The 17,451-nt window shown below is 58.4% G+C and overlaps 2 protein-coding genes across 7 annotated transcripts; both read right to left on the bottom strand.

Annotated features, from left to right (window-relative positions):
• Nucleotides 1-431: 431 nt before the first annotated feature.
• Nucleotides 432-4,550, bottom strand: LAT (linker for activation of T cells). 2 transcript variants are annotated; one of them, XM_040635172.1, is made up of 12 exons: nucleotides 4,101-4,550; nucleotides 3,903-3,930; nucleotides 3,758-3,789; nucleotides 3,407-3,494; nucleotides 3,221-3,273; nucleotides 3,097-3,126; nucleotides 2,955-3,012; nucleotides 2,781-2,875; nucleotides 1,225-1,287; nucleotides 1,039-1,101; nucleotides 816-911; nucleotides 432-689 (listed from the first exon to the last, which is right to left on the bottom strand). In XM_040635172.1, the coding sequence occupies exons 1-11, from the start codon at nucleotides 4,192-4,194 to the stop codon at nucleotides 823-825; spliced, it is 693 nt and encodes a 230-aa protein (XP_040491106.1). In that variant the 5' UTR covers nucleotides 4,195-4,550; the 3' UTR covers nucleotides 432-689; nucleotides 816-822. The 2 variants fall into 2 exon arrangements, with proteins under 2 accessions (XP_040491106.1, XP_040491104.1); XM_040635170.1 differs by having other exon boundaries at nucleotides 2,955-3,126.
• A 548-nt stretch (nucleotides 4,551-5,098) lies between these two features.
• Nucleotides 5,099-12,902, bottom strand: SPNS1 (sphingolipid transporter 1 (putative)). Of its 5 annotated transcripts, none has more exons than XM_040635167.1 (13): nucleotides 12,828-12,902; nucleotides 12,276-12,567; nucleotides 12,114-12,179; nucleotides 10,365-10,501; nucleotides 9,088-9,239; nucleotides 8,902-8,968; nucleotides 7,944-8,089; nucleotides 7,483-7,638; nucleotides 7,003-7,192; nucleotides 6,562-6,627; nucleotides 6,206-6,304; nucleotides 5,705-5,876; nucleotides 5,099-5,445 (listed from the first exon to the last, which is right to left on the bottom strand). In XM_040635167.1, exons 2-13 carry the CDS (start codon nucleotides 12,514-12,516, stop codon nucleotides 5,348-5,350), a joined length of 1,590 nt encoding a protein of 529 aa, XP_040491101.1. In that variant the 5' UTR covers nucleotides 12,517-12,567; nucleotides 12,828-12,902; the 3' UTR covers nucleotides 5,099-5,347. The 5 variants fall into 5 exon arrangements, with proteins under 5 accessions (XP_040491101.1, XP_040491100.1, XP_040491102.1 ...); XM_040635166.1 differs by having other exon boundaries at nucleotides 12,802-12,886; XM_040635168.1 differs by having other exon boundaries at nucleotides 12,819-12,835.
• Between the last annotated feature and the right edge of the window lie 4,549 nt (nucleotides 12,903-17,451).

The raw sequence follows: 17,451 nt of genomic DNA, 5'->3' as shown, positions 1-17,451 counted from the left end.
ACCTTTCAGCTGCCCTGGCGTCCAGTCCGCCCCCTTACTTTAAAGATGGAGAAACTGAGGGCTGGCCGGAAGCGGTCTTGTTCCAGGTGTCTGCTTCGCACCCAGGGCTCCCCCAGGCCCTGCCCTCCCACCACCCCAGCCATCGTCTGCCACGTCCGTGGACTCTCATGGGGGGTGCATCGAAGCCCAGGAGTGGCAGCCTGGGTCGGACTTGCCTCGCACCGAGGTGGCAGAGCCGTGTCCCTGCCACCATCCAGCCACTCCCAGTACCTGGTCAGGACCGTCGGGAGCGCGGCGGCCCCAGGGAGGATGGAGACCCCAGATGCACACACAGGCTCGTGCACACACACGCAATCCCACACGGGTGCTCGGGCACGGCCCCCCCCCTCATGCGGACTCCCATCCACTGGGCCCCCCAAAGGCAAGAGCGCTACAGACCACGTCAGCCTTTATTCGACTGCAGAATAGGGCTGGGCCGGGGTAGTCCATTCTCAGGCTGTGTCAGAAGGTGCAGTGTCGGGGGCACACAGACTGGACCCCAAAGTGACAATAAGTTAGGGGGGAGGTTCTCAGACAGCTCTCTGGCTGGAGTCAGGGCAGGGAGCCACGTGGGGCCCCCAGGGCCCTGCCGGCTGCCCGGCTCGGGGGTTCCCAGGCGAGGCTAGTTCCAAAACAGGCACGGCCTCACGCTGAAACAACAGGGCAGGGGGAGGGAGGGGTCATGAAGTCAGGAGGTCAGCAGGGGTCAGACGGCCCCCGAAGGAGTCGGAGGACAGGGCTGAGGGGGGCAGGGCGGGGCGGCCGGGGCCTCTCACCGGACCCTCAGTGAAGCCCCTGCAGATTCTCATAATCTGGAGCTCCCTCTTCCTCTTCGTCGTCCTCATCCTCCACCTTCTGGGAGTTCAGGATGGCTGGGAGGGGAGGGACGGAGGTCTTCGGCTCACAGATGGCCCCCCCTTCCCCAGGCGGGCTCCCCGAGCTTCTGCCGCTGCCCACCCCCCCCCCCCCGGCCCGCCCCTCCCCCAGCCCAGCACACACCAGCCTCGGTCCTAGCCATGGGCGGCAGCTCCTGGGACACGTTCACATACTCCCGGCTCCCATCTGCAGGGGGCAGAGCAGAAGGGGGGACGGCCACGTGCAGGGTGAGAGAGCAGGACACTCCGGAAGAGTGCCACAGCAGAGTGAGGCAGGGAAGGGGGACCCCGGTGGGCAGCGGCCACTCACCCAGAGACACGTCGGCACTCTCCTCGCTCTCAGCGACGTTCACGTAATCCTCCCCCGACTCCACTGCAGGAGAAGCAGGGCCCCCAGCCCCGTCACCCAGAGCCCCAAGCGCAGACCCCCACAGTGTCCCAGCTAGACTTCTGAGCCCCGGACCCCCACCCGCAGATCCCAGAGGCCACCCCACAGTCAGCCCCGGGGGGTGGGGGCACAGAGGCCTTGGTGACAAGGAGAAGTAGGGCATCTTGGCCACAGCGGATGAGAGAAAGTGGAACTGTGGCAGAGGGCGGATGGCAGACACCAGCATGGCCCCCAGGCCGGGGACAGGGACAGAGAGCAGCTCAGCGGCGAGGCTCTGGGCAGCACCATGGGCAGAGGATGCCCACAGCCACTTCCCCCACCGGTGCTGCCAGTCAGGCCTGCCCCGAGCCCCCACTCTCATCTCGGTGCCTCCCAGCCCCTGTTTCCATCAGCACCATCTTGTCCTTTTATGGGGACTTGTAGCTCCACGAGGCCGGGGACAAGGCAGGCTTTGGAGCCAGAGGGCCCAGGTTCAAACCCAGTTCCGGCACGAAAAGGTGTGTAACCCCACACGAGATACCCAGCCTCTCTGGGCCTCAGTGTTCTCATCAGTGAAAAGGGGCGAGTGGTGGCACCCGCCTCCCAGGGCTGTTGTGCGAACTGAAGCAGAGAACATCGAACCAGGCCTGTCCACAGTAAGTGGCGCCAAGTGTCTGTTAAATAAAGGACCCCTCCTGTTGTACGATCAAGACAACCGAGGCGCTGGAGGGCAAGAGCTGGGCCCAACAGCACCTGCGAATCATGGGGTTTAATAAGTTAACACACGAAACACTCTTAGGAGGGCAGGTAGGAGGCTCCCGACGCCGCTAGCTCTTGCCCCCCCGAGCTGTCTGATCAGAGGCGCCCAGTGAACACGGGCGGGGAGGGAGGGGGTGAGGGACGATGAACCCGAAAGAGAAGAAGCGCCAGCACAGACGGTGAGCTGCCCGTTGAGCTGGCAGATGAAGCCAGCGTGGAACAGCTACGGAGAACGAGGAGCGTGACGGGAAACCAGGCACGGAAGGCAGCCTCTAACAGGCAGCGTGAGACCAACACGAAGGGAGAAGAGCAGCTCAAAGGAAACCGAAATGATGCCGGAAGCAGAAGAAAACTTCCAAAAAACCACCCCCTGCAGAAGATAAGCGATAATCAATAGCTTTAGAGAGTTCCGAGCCGAGACGGCCTCCGTGAAACAAAACAGAAGGCAAGAGAGGATCGCAAGAGACCAAGAAAGAGCTTCTAGATGGGAGAGACAAAAGAAGAGCGTCTGAGAAAAGAGTGAGGTCGAAGAAAGCGCGCAGGCAATAAAAGGGAAAGACAACGAAATAGGAAAGAGGACAGGAAAAGTAAGGAAATCAGAGGATCAGAGCAGAAGTCCACCCTGAGGGATAGGTGTTCTAGAAAGGGAGAACGTGGAGGGGCGGCGAGCATCAGAGAAACCGCAGGAGAGGGAAGCAAGGAGGGGCCGCGGCCCAGAGAGTCAGGAATGGCCAACTCACTGGAGAAGGCGCTGTCTCGGAGGCCGGGGTTGCTGGGCACGGGAGCCGGTGCGACAGCAGTGCTGGTGGCCGGCGTGCTGTCAGGAAGCACCTCCCTGAGGGACAGTCGGGGGGCGGGTGAGTGAGGACCCCCGGGCCACGGCCCCCCCCCCCCGCCCCAGCCTGGCCACTCACAAGTAGCCCTCGTTGTGATAATCCTCCTCGTCCTCGTCGTCGTCCTCACAGGCGGGCTCTGGGGTGGCGACACAGCGATCAGCAGGGCCCGGGCCAGGCCCTAGCCTCCCTGCCACCAGGGCACCTGGGGCCCCAGACGTACCCTCGTTCTCGTAGCTCGCCACACTGTTGGCTTCAGGGAGAGAGCGAGAGGGAAGCTGAGTCAGCTCAGACGGGATCTATCCTCTGCTCAGCCCCAGCCCTCTGAGCCCTGGCCTCACACTTACCCCCATCTGAGTCCTGCCGGGAAGATGGCATGCGGTGGGGCTGTGGGGACCTCCTGGGAGTCAAAGGCCAGAGGTCATGCTGGGGTGGGACTCTGGGGCAAGAGGGCTTGCAACGGGGAAAGAGACCCCCCAACCTACAGAGGTGGGGGGTAAAGAGGGGAATTCGGAAGGGAGGATGCTACTTACGGGATAGGGAGCAGGTCCGGCTGGCTCAGGGGGGGGTAGGAGGTAACAGGTGCGTAGGAGGTGGCTGACGGCCAGGGCACGACCGTGGCTGAGGACACAAGACCAAGCTCAAGGAATGAGTCCGGACAACTTGCCCCTGTCCTCGGGGAGGCGTTGATGGACAGACTAACCCCGTGAACCCTCCCATGCCCTGGACAGGCCTGAGGACAGCCATCTCCCTACCTGTCCCCAGCTCAGGTCAAAGCCATGTGGGCAGCCACTGGGGGTGACCTGAACAAAGGCACACGCCCTCTCACACGCCATGGGACCCTCTCCCCTACACCCGAGGGAGGGGGCCCTCCAGGTACTCACGAGGCCGTTTGAGCATGATGCTTGGGGTCAAGCTGGCAGGAGAGACACAGCTTGGTCAGGGACAGGAGAAGCCCCCACTCCCATCCCAGTCCCCAGGGCCACACAGGGTAGAGAGGGAGCCACACGGGGCCCACGAGCAACTCACCTATCAGAGGCACCAGTGTCATAAGAGCCTGGGGAAGAGAAGTCGGTGAGGCAGGAAGAGAGGTGGCGAGGGGAGAGGGTGGGAGTGTGGGGCAGAGTTAGGGAACGGCTAAGATGGAGTGGGGGGTCCGGGAGGGCCGGAGATCCCTCCAGGTGCGTCCTGGCCCGAGCACCTGGTCGCCGGGCAGCCCCCACTCACCTGGCATCTCCCGGCAGCGCACGCACAGCGCCACAGCAAGCAGAGGGAGCAGCAGGAGGCCCAGCACATAGGGGATCAGGACAATGACCTCCATCTGCGGGAGAGAGCTTGGACCAGGCCGAGCTGCCCGCCGCACACCCTCAAGGGCCGAGCTGCCACAGGGTGAGGGCTGGGCCGGCAGGGGTGCGAGAGCCGAGTGGGCACCAGCCTGGAAGCCTGAGGGGGGACAGCTGCGCCCTCCTGGGGCCCTCCCTGGGCCCCCTCCCCTTGCTGGGCAGCGTGAAGGTCAGCACTGGCTGGGGAAGACCCGGGATCCCAGGGCAGTCCAGCTGGGGTCCGGGCCAGAGTCTGGGGCGCCAGTCACCCCGGCGCAGCCCCTGCGCGCCCCAGCCCTACCTGCCCCTCGGCTAGGCGCCTGTCTCTCCACGCCTGCCCGTCTGTGGCAGGAAGCTGTGGTGAGCCCCGGGCGAGGGCAGGAAATCATCGGGCTCAGCCGGCTGCACCCGCCCCCTTCCCACCCCCACCCAGCCGGTGGGGAGGAGGAGGAGGAAGAGGCCTGAGGAGCCAGCCCCAGGCCCTCAAGGTGGGTCGGCCGGCCTCGGGGACAAGGAGCAACTCCCACCATGAGAAGGAGGGCGAGACACTTACAGGCCAGCCAACAGCCACAGGCTCCACAGCCATGGCCCAAGGAGGCAGCCAGGAGGGAAGCCTGCCTCTGGAATTCTGAGGGGCACGGGGCAGTGTCCACCCCACCTTACCCTGGCCGGCCTGCCAAGAGGGGAGGGCTCTAGGGAAACCATGGGCGTGACTCACGGTCACACTGAGTTAGCTCATTCCACACTCTTGTTCGCCCGGCACAGGAGGGCAGGGATTTGCCCAAGGTCCCGCAGGAGTGACCCCGCAACCCTAAGCGTCCTGGGGCTTGGCAGGGGGCATCCCCTGCGGCCTACCAGTCAGAGGTCAGTAACACCCAGACAGACTCAGGCAGGCACTGGGGGTCTGGCTACAAATTTTATTCAGTTACAAATAGCACCAAGCCCCTGGGGCCGCTCCAGGGGAGGGGAGCCCCCCTCCCGGACCCACTGCCCCCTGCCCTTGGCCGCTGTCTGTGTAGTGTGAGGGAGCTGGAACGCGGCCCGAGGCCACTCCTAGAAGCTGGGCCAGGCCGAGGGTTTGGGCCTGGGCTCCTTGCGGGGTGGGCCCGGGGCCAGCTGTGGTAGGTATGCAGGCTGGCAAGCGACGGCCCCTCAGATGAGCACACTGGACACGGGGACCCGCGTGGAGCGGCCTCGCTGCGGCACCACGATTCGGTCGTCTGTGAGCCCTGCCTCATGCAGCAGACCTGCTGGGGGAGGGGTCAGAGCCAGGGCTGGAGGGACAAAAAGACACAAAGCCAGGGAGGGGACCGAGGGGCAGTGGAAAGCGGACAGGGCATCAGAGCCATCAGAGCCGTGGGCACAGTGGAACGTCAGCTCGGTGGCAGGCAGACCCAAAGCCCAATGGACATGGGCAGGGACAGAGGGATAGACGGACAAGCAGGTAGTAGCGTGAAGCCGGGTGAGGAGCCATGGAGGGGGAGGGGACAAAGGGAAGGCCCCACTGACCCTGAACGTGCAGCTGGGCCCGGCGGCGGTCCCCCTCGATGAAGATGGCGGTGCCCAGGAAGGCGGCCCCGCCCAGAGCCCCGACGAAGGCGCAGAGCATGAGCGAGAACTGCAGGGCCCGGAACTCAGACAAGAAGGAGGGCGGCCAGCTCCGGCGCAGGCGGTCGGATATCTGCAGGGAGACGAGAGAAGGGAAGCCAGGAGCGTGAGTCATGGAGAGGGAGCCCCCCCGAACTCCAGAAGAACAAAGAAGTCAGGGGCCGGCAGAGAGGGGTGGTCTGGAAGACCAGGGAAAGCCCCACGGCCTCCCTGTGGAATGTGCGAAGACGAAATGCTGCCTGCCTGGCTGCCGGGCCAAGGTGAGGGGGGCCTGGCACAGAGCACAGAGACCTGCCCGGGGGCGGCCCCTCTAAGTCAGCCCCAGCTCTGGCCAGTGGCTGGTGCCGAGAATGCAGGGTTCCATGATCCCCACCCCAGGCCCAGCCAAGGGGCAGTGCTCACCAGGCCAATGAGGTAGGGGCTCCCGGCATCACCCAGCAGGTGGGACAGCACGATCTGGAAGGCCTCGGCAGTGGAACGTCGTGTGGGGATCACCACGTACTGGGGAGAGGAGGGGCAGAGGGCAAGGACAGGGCCAAGGCTCAGCCCAGGCTGAGGCCAGAGGGCACCCCAGCTCAGGGGCATTGAGTGGGGTGAAGGCCTGACTACAGGCCCCTCTGGGGCTGACTCTGAAGTTAGTCTGGGTTTGGGTTTTGAAAAAGGGGCAAAGGCTATAATGATGGCAAGCGAGGCCTCCCGCCCCCACTCCTTGCTCCCGTCAGCCTTTGGGCTAACCCTGCAGAGACACCCCTACTCACCAGCAGAATGTCAGCTACAATGGCCCAGTTCATGGACAGCAGTGTCTCTCCAATAAAGATGAAAATCTGGGGGGATGGAGGGGGAGACCGGGGTGGGGTGGAAGGGGGACTGTCTCATGGCAAGAAGAGTGAAGACATGGAGGGTGTACCGTGTACTAGGCCCATCTATTAACTCGTCTAATGAACCCTCAGAACGCCGCTGTGAGACAAAGCTATTCCTAGCTGACAGACGGTGAAACTGAGCATGGAAAGGTTAACTCGCTTGCCCGATGTCACACAGCTGGGAAGAGCCAGAGCTGAGATTCAAAACCAGGCACTCTGGTTCGAACTGTCTCCAAACCACTATACTGGTGGACCCCAGTCCTGCCCCAGTGCACCCCAGTCCTGCCCCAGGGCACCCCAGACCCAGAATGTCCCCTTTGACAGCTGCTGGCTACTCACATAGGTGGCCACGATGCTACCACGGGCACAGGCAAGGGACAGGAAGAGGAAGGGCGCGGAGCCCAAGAGGCCAGCAGCGCAGACCAGTGGGTCAGCCCGGGGGTTGGAACGACGGAGGCGGCGGCTGATCTCCACGCCCAGGCCCACACCCAGGACCCCGGTCAGGCAGGTGATGAGCCCAAAGATGAGGCTGAGGGCAGGGGGAGGGGCATGGGGGCCAGTCCCTCTGCCTGCACAGCCCCCTCGCCACGCCCCCACGGCCTACAGAAGAAGATGGTCCGTCCCAGCTGCCTGCACAACTCGGGTCTATCCAGGACCCCACGGGTCACAGAGCTCCGAGAGGAAGAAATCAGCCCATCACCTATTTCCCAGCCCAGGAAACGGACACTGGGAGAGGAAGTAGCCTGAGTCTGAATCAGTGAGTCTCTCCCTCCATCCCCTGCCACCTGCAGGCCACCTAGCCTCACCCCCTTCTGGTACCTGTCAGAGGAAGAGCAGGAGTCTCCAGGAAGGCAGGGTGGAGTCTCCCCCAAGACCACACGGGAACGCAGCAAGAACGCAGGAGCCCAAAGAGCCAGGGAGCCCGTGACAAAGGCCACAGCAGTGAAGCCAAGGGAAGAGAGGATGAAACTAGGACTGCAGACAGTTGGGAGGGAAGAAGTCAGACTCCACTGGGGTGTCAGGGTAGGGGACATCTCCTCTCCCTCCCTGGCTTATTTTAGTAAGGTCAGGACACTGGGTATGGAAGCAGTCTTGGCTCCTTGGATCTGGGCCTGTAATTCAAGTAGCTGCCACAAGGGGGCAGTCGTGACTAATGCCTGGCCTTGGGGGACCGCCAGTGGGGAGAAAACAAGAGCCCACACTCACGCGAATCTCAAACGCCACAGCAGGGCCTCCCCTGGGGGACCTCAGATATTGGGCTAGAATGGAACTAAACTCACTTTCTTGCCAGGGCCCTCAGATCTGCCCACCAGGAGGTGGGGTTGAGGGGCGGGGAGTCTGAGTGGCGCTCCACAGCTCCCCTTGGCGGCTCCCGTACCACCAGGAACAGCAGCAGAACAGCCACCACCCCTAGACCTGGAGTCACCTGGAGAAAGAGTGGGTTTCAGGACAGGCACAGACTGGGACACACTGAACCCCTGGGGCTGGGAAAAAGTGAGGTGTATAAAGGCAACTCAGGCCCCAAGGCCTCAAACCCCCAGCAACAGTCTGTTCACAGGCAGGCACTGAGCCTGCATCCCGAGGGAGGGGCAAATGCCACCAAGGGCCCGTTTCTGAAAGCCTAACTGCTCCCTCTTTGGCAACAGCACCCTAATTTCCTTTTGGGAAACTACTCCCCCCACTTTTCTTCATCCATGTGGTTCAAACAGGGCGGGGCTTGTAACCCAGACTTGGCCGACAAGAGTCATGTTAACCTCCCTGGCCTCCGTGATTGATTCAATGGCAGGCATGTGACCCACGTTCATCTAATCAGACACCATCCAGGACTATTGCTCAAGGATCCAGGGTGCCGAAGTTTCTAAATGGGAAGATAAACGCGTGGAGCTTTCACTTGCTTGAGAAAGAAATTAACATAGAGGAAAGTAGAGCTGAGAAAAAGAATAATTAAATTCCTGTGATGAAGTGGGAGTCCTGGATCCAGCTTTACCTGAAGCTCACCCTGGGACTCTCCATTACGAGAGCCACCGGAGTCCCATTTGGGGGGCTTACAGTTTTACGGGGCACCTGTCACCCGCAACCAAGAGTTCTGTCTAGCACACAGCTTCGTGGAGGGCAGCCAGGCTTCCTACACAGGCTTGGCAGACTGAGGACTGCCTTAAAAGGGGGGTGTCTGAAGGTAGGAAAGGGAGAAGCAGTGTGAAGGTTGCTGACTGTCCCCCAGGCTGTGTCCACACTCACCCGCAGAGCCCAGTGCCAGTCCCCCGCCACATCCTTCACTTTGGAGCCTGCAATGTAACCCAGACCACTGGGGAAAGGGGATGGGAGAGGAGAGGGGACAGCCAGTCAGACCTGCCCCACACCAGGTCCTTCTGCCGCCCCACCCTCCCCCCTCCCCGCCCCCCACCAGGCCCAAGGCCCACTCACCTGCCCACCGGGATAGCAAAGTAAAACACACTGAGCATCCGACTCCGCTGGTCCGCCACGAAGAGGTCAGCGATGAGGGTGGGCGCGATGGTGGAGTAACTGGCCTCCCCAACCCCCACCAGGCCCCGGGTCAGGAGGAGCAGCCAGAATCGCTGGGAAACGAAACATGGTGGAGGTGGCACCCCACCCTGCGGCCCACCCCCCAGCCCCCCTCACCAGCCAGCTCTGGAGAGGCGGCAGGGATGGCACGAGAGGCCTGAGCTTGACAGACCTGAGCTTGAGTCCTGGCTCCACTATTTACTAGCTTTGACTTTGGGAAAGCAACTTAACCTCTCTGAGCCTCAGATTCCTCATCTGCAAAAGGGGGGAAATGATAACTTGCTCACGTCACCATCACCAGGATTGGACAATCGAAGTTCTATTCAGTACGCTGCGCCCAGCAGGTGCAAAATAAATCTTAACGTCTATCACCCAGGACACCGCGGTGGTGAATAATGACCTCAGGCAGAGGTTTATTTGTCTACCAAAGACACCTGACGCTAAGGACAGGGTAGGGTCACCCAAGGAGAGTATGTAGTGCCTGAGATTAAGGACAGACTTCCAGGGCAGAGAGTGAGAACAGACAGAGGAGGTTTTGAAGGAGCAAAGAAGCAACAGCCAGGGAGACAGGAAGAAAACCAGAAGAGGGGCATCACGGAAGTCAGAAGAGTGTTGCCGGAAGGAAGAAGTGGGTCAATAGAGCCAGAGGCTCCGAGGAGATCTAGCAAAAGCAGACTTAGGAAGTAGAAGCTACATTTAGCAACCAAAAGGTCGCTGTTGACTTTGGCAGTGGAGCGGTAGGGGCAGGTTGGCCGGCAGTGGGGTGAGTGGAAGGAGAGGAAGTGCAAGCAAAGTGAGAGCCTCTCCCTGGCTGCTCCTTCACCCAGACCGGAGCTGGGTCAAGGGGGCCTTGTGGGAAGTCTGACGAGGAAGGAGAAGAGGGAGAACGGACAGTCCGGGTAAGGTCTTTTCCCTGTACAGAACTGTGAGTGTTGAGGTGTGGCATGGAAGGAGTCAATGGTCAGGGGGAAAGGGGATGGACAGAAGAACGTTCTAGAAGAACAGAGGAGAGGATGGGGTGGGCAGATTAAGTCAGGCAAGCGGGGGAGATAGGATGGCACGGACCCAGGGAGGTGCAGAAGTTCCCCAGGCCCGGTCTGCAACAACTCCAAAGAGCAGCAGCGAAGACTGACGGGCAGCGGGGGGGGCCGGAAGCAGGAGCCAGCATGGAGCCTCACCTCTCTGGGGATGAAGGACGACCCCAGTGTCACCAGGGACCAGAAGGCAATGCCCCCGCACATGAGATACTTCCGATTGTACCTGTCACCCAGGTAGCCAAACACAGGCGCCAACACCATGTAACTGGAAATGAACACTGAGGGGAAGCAGAGAGTCACAGCCCGGCCCCAGGACCCCTCACCCACCCTGACCCCAGCTCAGGGAGGGCAGGGGGGCCAGGGTTAACTCCCAACCCTGAAACTACCACAGCTTGCGGCCACAGAAGTCCAGCCCCATCTTCAGCACCTTTCAAACTTTCCATGGTGGAATGAATGGCCCGGCTGACCCGTCACTTCCTCCCATCCAGCCAAGAGCAAAATCCGAACTCCGTACCACGGCCTGAGAGGCACTAGCTGACCTAGCCCCTCCATACCACTCCAATCTCGTGCTGATCCACTCTCCCTTCTCTGCATCCCAATGGCCCCACTGCCAAACCCAGCACCATCTTCCGACTTTTGACACCCACTGTCCTCCCCATTGGGAGCATTTCTCCTCTCGCCTGAGTGTCACAGAACCTTCAGGGTCCGGCTCAAATATCTTCCCAACCCCCACATGTTCAATCTCGTTTTATCACAGCTACTCTGTTTTCTTTTACAAAATACGCCTACCAAAAATTATCTCATTATTTAAGTTTAGGTTTTTAAGGACTGGTGCCCTGTCATTCTCAGCAGAATGTCAGCTCTGTGAAGACAAGGGCCTTGCCTATCTTGGCCACGGCTGTGTCTTCACCACTGAACACATGGCATCGCACGAAACAGGTGTTCAGTAAACATGTGTTGAATGAAAAAGGGAACGGCTCTGACAAAGACTTGCTTCTCCTCTAACTCGGCAACTTTTTAACGCTTTGCAGACCTTGACCTATGATCCCATTCCCGTTCCTCTAGACCTTGCCTTAAATACCTCTAGGTCCTCTCTGGCCTGGGGCAAAGCAAAGAACTCTTCAAGATCGTATCTCCAACTCCTCTTCTCTCACTTGTTGTGTGACTCTGGGAAAGCCTGAATTCTTCTCTAAGCCTCAGTTTCTCTACAAAAACGTAGACAGTACTACCTACTTTTTCTATAAAATAGGAACAACACCGACTCTTTGATGAAAGGATTGGATGGGCGTAAAAGGTCTTGGCCAAATTCTGTGAACATTATCACCTCTTCCTCCAGGACCTGGCACAGAGTAAGTGCTCAGAAATGTTCGAGAAATGAAGGAAGGAAAAGAGGATTTAGCCTTGGCTTTGCCTCTCCCATAAATCCCAAGGCTCTGAACAAGTAAAACTCAACTCTCCCCATTCCAGACACCCCCTTCTGCCATTATTTATTGGGTGCTACCATGCTCCCGACACTGTACCATGCACGTTATAGGCATTAATTTGCATAAAATCCTCACATCAGCCCTATGAGGTGCTCTGGGATGCTCACCAACAAGGAAAGTGAGGCTTAGAGAGACTGAGGGCCTTGCCTAACATCACACTAAGTTAAGTGGAAAGCTGAGATTTAAACCCAGGTCTGTCTTAACCATAACACTAAACTGACTGCCTTTAAAATGTGGTATCCTAACTGAACAGGACAGCCCAGAGCAGAATAAGGGCCATCTCCCCCCTCCACTAAGTCTGGTCACTCTACCTCTATTAATGAGGCCCCAAGCATGCCAGCATGTAACCCCATTTGGGGCAGAAAAGGAAGAAATGCTGCTGTGCCCAGAAGGGACCTCCACTCACCGGTCTGGATGAGGCCAGAGCTGCTGTCTCCGATTTCGAAGAACTGCTCAATGTCTGGAAGGACGCCTGGGAAGAAGACTCGGGATGGGCTCGGCGAGGCAGCCCCACCTCCGGGACCCCCCCTCCCTTCCCCTGGTCTGACGTCCTCCCAGGAGTCAGTACCCGCCACGGTGAAGCGATCCATGTAGTTGAGGAGGTTGATGTAGCACAGCACGGCCACTATGAGAGCCGAACGGCCCGGGGACAAGCCGGTGATGCGCTGCAGCCCCTCCCGGTCCGGGACCTCGGGATCCTCGGACTTGGAGTTCCCCAGGGACCCCGGTAACCCCGGGGTGCCGGGCACCGGCCCGTCGTCCGTGTCATCCGCCTGGCTGAGGAAGGGCGCGGTGTCGGACCCGGACATGGTCCCCGGGGGCCTCGCCCGCCCGCGCTCCGGTCCTACAGACGATCCCACCTGCGAGGGGAGGAGGCTGGAGAAAGGAGGCTGGAGGGAACCCAGGCGAGGGAGGTGCGCCCAGACACCCGCAGGCGCTTGCCCGGAAGCACGGAGCACGGCTGGGATGGAACCCGGGCCCTGCCTGTCATGCCTCCCCGTCCCGGCAGACACAGCGCGCGGCGAGTGACGCCGGAGACAGGAGCGGGGTGGGGAGGGCCGACCCCCCCTGCCCAGGCCGAGGCCTCCCCTCACCCCTGGTAGGAACCCACTGCAATCACCGTCGCTCAGCCCCGGCCCTGCACCACGGCCGCCGCCATGTTGGACTGGAGCCGGTCATGTGACGCTGGAGCCCCGGGGGCGGCACCACCTCCCTGAAGCCCTCGACACGTGACCGCCGTGTGACTACTGCGTCGCGGCGGCCGCCGGCTCCCCCACCACGTGACTGTCGGCCGGTCGCCAGGGCAACCGGGGAAAGGTCTAGGACTCCCACCGGGAGTCGCGATGCACCGGGGAAGTCGCCCGACCCTCCGAATCTCGGCTTGCTTATCTGCAGCTCCCACAAGGCACGGTTCTTATCAAACGATATCAAACGAGATAATCGAATCGTAACGGGTTCTGGAAGTAGTTTATCTCCAGAAATGCCAACGATCAGTTCTCGCTCTCGGCAGTTACCCTTCCTCGGTGTCTGGTTTGGGCTTCAAACACGCTCAGGAAGCGTTGAACGAATGAGTGTTGAACAGCGGCCTCTGGAACGGCCCGTCCTTATCGTTCGGATTCCCCAAGCTAGCTGCCTGTCAACTCCTGGGCTTCCCCCCCGACACTGAAGGGAGGGTCCCAGACCCCACACGCCCGGTCTGGAAAGGGTTTTCCTCGCCTCCAACCGAGACTGAAGTCCTTGCGCCCTCTGGTGGTCTCATCTGGGATTCTAGCTGCAGGACTGGCCTCAAAGACCACAGAGCCCTGGCGCCAAGGGATAGCTTGGAGGGGTTCTTTAGTGGCCTCCCTGCCCCGCTCCAATCTCCTAGCTACAGTCATAAACGTACACTCGAAGTAAAATTACTATAGTTCCGGGGCGCCTGGGTGACTCAGTCTGTTAAGCGTCTGCCTTCGTCTCGGGTCATGATCCCAGGGTTCTGGGATCCAGCTCTCCATGGGACTCCCTGCCCTGCTTCTCCCTCTCCCTCTGCTGCTCCCCCTGCCTGTGCGCGCTCTCTCACTCTCTCTCAAGTAAATAAATAAAAGCTTTTTAAAAAAGATTTTATTTATTTGTTTGTCAGAGAGAGAGCACGCACAAGCCGGGCTCCTTGCTGGGCGGGCAGCCTGCTTCTCCCTCTCCCTCTCCTTCTGCCTGCCTCTCCACCTGCTTGTGCTCGATCAATAAATGAATAAAATCTTGGAGGAAAAAAAATTTTAAAAAACCTAAATACACCAATAACACAATTTTTTAAATGGACAGTAGACAGATATATGAATGGCCAACAAATATATGACACCATTGGTCATTGCGGAAAATACAAATTAAGACCACAATATCACTATACTAGGGGTCAGGGGGAGGAGGACATGCGAACAGGCACAGGAACCATCTGCGGACCTGGGTACTTCTACTAAGACTCACTGAACTGTACACTTCAAGTGAATGAATGGTTAGGCATGTAAATTAAACTCCAACAAATTTTTAAAAATTTAAAAGCCTGTAATCCAAATTATTTAGTAAAAATTAAATTTTTTGGTTATAAAGGCCAATATTTTGGGGCGCCTGGGTAGCTCAGCTGGTTGAGTATCTGCCTTCAGCTCAGGTCATGATCCCAGGATCCTGGGATCCAGCCCTGTATCAGGCTCCCTGCTCAGCGGGGAGTCTGCTTCTCTCTACCTCTGCCCCTCCCCCCACTCGTGCTCTCTCTCAAATAAATGAGTAACATCTTTTTTTAGATCTCAGATCTTTTTTTTTTTCCCAAAGATGTTACTCATTTATTTGAGAGAGGGCGAGAGTGACAGAGAGAGAGAGAGGACAAGGGGGTTCAGGGGCAGAAGGAGAGGGAGAAGCGGGCTCTCCACTGGGCAGGGAGCCTCATGGGCTCTCGATCCCAGGACCCTGGGACCATGACCTGAGCCAAAGGCAGACGTCCAACCAACGGAGCCACCCAGGCACCCAATAAATAAAATCTTTTTAAAAAAGAAATAAAGGCAAATATTTTGATGCTAATTGGTTTTGCCAGATGGGAAAAATATTTAGCTCTTCTCTGGGGACAGGTGTTTTTTCAATCTGATGGATCTCTTGAATAAAATTCCTTTAAGGTCAGATAAATAAATATGTCTGTACAGCTCTATTGGCTTAAACTGGAGCCCAACTTTTGTTCCACTTGCTGTGGTTTGTGACATGAAAACTATATGTGGAATTTCTTGGGGAAAAAAAAATAGTTCACCTATGACAAGTGCCACAAAAAAGACATCTGGCCTATGGGTATGACGAGGACCTGATAACAGGGCCATTGGACTGGGTCAAGGAGGTTGAGAGTCTCACTGAGGAAGTGGTCCTTGAGCTCAGATATGGGGGAGGGGCAAGCGCTGACCTCCCAGGAGGCAGAGGAAGGCTTGTGCAAAGGCCCTGCCACAGAAGGAAGCAGAATGAGCACAAGAATCTGAAAGGAGGGCAGTGTGGAGAACAGGGAGGGGAGGGACGCCAGCCAGGCAGTAGGCAGAGGCCGGCCTGGGCCTGGGCCTAGCCCATGTTAGGGATTTCCTTCATTTTAAAATCTGACTTGCAGGGCGCCTGGGTGGCTCAGTCGGTGAAGCATCCGACTCCTGATTTTGGCTCAGGTAATGATCTCAGGGTCGTGGGTCTGGCTCTGTGCTCAGCAGGGAGTCTGCTTGAGATTCTCTTTCTCTCCCTCTGCCCCTCCCTGCCCTGTGTGTGCACACTCTCTCAAATAAATAGCTCTTTAAAAAAATAAATAAAAATAAACTCCAATTTGCATCTGAGAAGATCCCTCTGGCTGCACTGTGCTTGGACTGAGGGGTCAGAGAGGCAGCAGCAGGCGGCTGGGGCACTGGGCCAGCCTTCAGGCAGCGGCGGCTGGCACCGGGGTGGGATGGAGGGAAGTGAACCCCTTTTAGAGACACCAGGGGCAGTTGAGTTGGGTGGGTGATGGAGCAGATATGGGGGTTAAGAGGCATCAGACACCAAGCTAGGGATCCTTGAGAACAAGATACAGTATTTGTTTCCAAGGAGCCTACAGTCTAGTAGGGGCGACAGAGACCTATGGGCGGAAGAGTGTGCTGAGCCAGACCCCTGCCCCGGGCTGAGATGGGACGCGCACAAGAGAACATGGCCAGTACCGGGGGGGTGTTACGGAAGGAAGGACAAGGGTCGGGAGACAGGAGGCTGTGCGGCTATGGGAAAAAGGCAGAACTGCACTTTCCTCCTCCAAGTGTGGCCAGCGCCCTCGTCACGACACCTGGGAGCTCGTTGGACACGCAGCATCTCGGGCCCTGTGGCTGAGCGCTGACCCCGCGTGTGTGTTTTCACAAGCTCCCCGGCTCACGTGTGTTCAAGGGTGAGAAGCGCTGGTCTTGTCGTAGGTCAGGCGCACCTGGCTTCCGTCTGGCTCTGCATTCGGTGGCAGTGAGGTCTGGGGCAGGCGCGCTACCCTAAGCTTCTGCTCCGCTTCTGAGAATGGGAATGACTCTGCCACTTACCCCGTAGGAGCGGTAAGGATGAATGAGATCGTGAAAAGTCCCGAGTTTGGTATGTGGCACAGAGCAGGGCCCCCTCTAGCTTTGAAGGTTTTTAATTAGGAGAGTTTTTGTTTGCTCTGTCTTGATTTTTTTTCAGGAGAGTTCAAGAAGACCACCCAATGAGGCACCTGGCTGGCTTGTCAGTAAGGAACGCGCGACTCTCGATCACGCAGTTGTGAGTTCAAGCCCCACACTGGGTGTAGAGATGACTTAAAAATAAAATCTTTAGGGGCGCCTGGGTGGCACAGCGGTTAAGCGTCTGCCTTTGGCTCAGGGCGTGATCCTGGCGTTCCGGGATCGAGCCCCACGTCAGGCTCCTCCGCTATGAGCCTGCTTCTTCCTCTCCCACTCCCCCTGCTTGTGTTCCCTCTCTCGCTGGCTGTCTCTATCTCTGTCAAATAAATAATAAAATAAATCTTAAAAAAAAATAAATAAATAAAATAAAATCTTTAGGGCGCCTGGGTGGCTCAGTCAGTTAAGCGTCTGCCTTCAGCTCACGTCATGATCTCAGGGTCCTGGGATCGAGTCCCTGCATCGGCTCCCTGCTCAGCGGGGAGCCTGCTTCTCCCTCTCCCTCTGCCTGCCTCTCCGCCCACTTGTGCGTGCTCTCTCTCAGTCAAATAAATAAAATCTTTAAAAAAAAACCAAAAATAACAAAAGACCACCTGACAAGTGATCCTTTGATCAAAAAGATGATCTCTCTCATCATAGAAGAAATGCAAATTCTTTTAAAATGAGTAGTCTTTCCCATCTCCTCCCCAGATTAAGTGCTGGCGAAAAAGAACCCGGAGTCTTCTCGCACTTGAGGTCCAGTCACTTTGGTCAGCAATCTGGCAGGTACTGAAGAGAGAGCAGACAGGGACATGCGTGTTCAGTGACCGGTGATTCCACTCCTGGATATAAACCTGAGAGAATCGCAGCTGGGGTCACTACAATGCTGCTTGCGATAGACACATCCTGGGGCTAGAACTGGGTTGGGTTCCCAGGGACAGAAATCCTCAAAGAGCAGTGATTTTAAACAGGATGGAAGTTCCCCTTCCCGTGAAAGCCTGGAGGTCAGCAGTGCAGGGTTGGTGGGACCCGGGCTCCTTCTCTCCTTGTCCTGTCCCATGTGGCTTCCTTTCCCAAGGTCATCTCGTGTCAGCGGCAGGAAGAAAGCGAAAG

This window comes from Ursus maritimus, unplaced genomic scaffold (assembly GCF_017311325.1).
Source record: "Ursus maritimus isolate PB19 unplaced genomic scaffold, ASM1731132v1 scaffold_2, whole genome shotgun sequence".
Classification (NCBI taxonomy): domain Eukaryota; kingdom Metazoa; phylum Chordata; class Mammalia; order Carnivora; family Ursidae; genus Ursus; species Ursus maritimus.
The sequence above is the reverse complement of the archived record's forward strand: the minus strand, read 5'-3'. Positions and strand labels throughout refer to the sequence as shown.

Bases quoted from the DNA above. Each gene is read 5' to 3' on its own strand.
- LAT (XM_040635170.1), bottom strand. From the start codon at position 4,194: ATGGAGGTCATTGTCCTGATCCCCTATGTGCTGGGCCTCCTGCTGCTC. The intron at 3,790-3,902 runs GTGAGTTGCTCG...CTCTCCTGCCAG, and splicing joins GACACTGGTGCCTCTGATAG to CTTGACCCCAAGCATCATGC. The intron at 1,102-1,224 runs GTGAGTGGCCGC...TGCCCCCTGCAG, and splicing joins GAGTGCCGACGTGTCTCTGG to ATGGGAGCCGGGAGTATGTG.
- SPNS1 (XM_040635167.1), bottom strand. From the start codon at position 12,516: ATGTCCGGGTCCGACACCGCGCCCTTCCTCAGCCAGGCGGATGACACG. The intron at 10,502-12,113 runs GTGAGTGGAGGT...GCTTCCCCTCAG, and splicing joins CTCTGGCCTCATCCAGACCG to TGTTCATTTCCAGTTACATG. The intron at 6,305-6,561 runs GTGAGTAGGGGT...TCCTCTCCCCAG, and splicing joins TTGTAGCTGACATTCTGCTG to TACGTGGTGATCCCCACACG.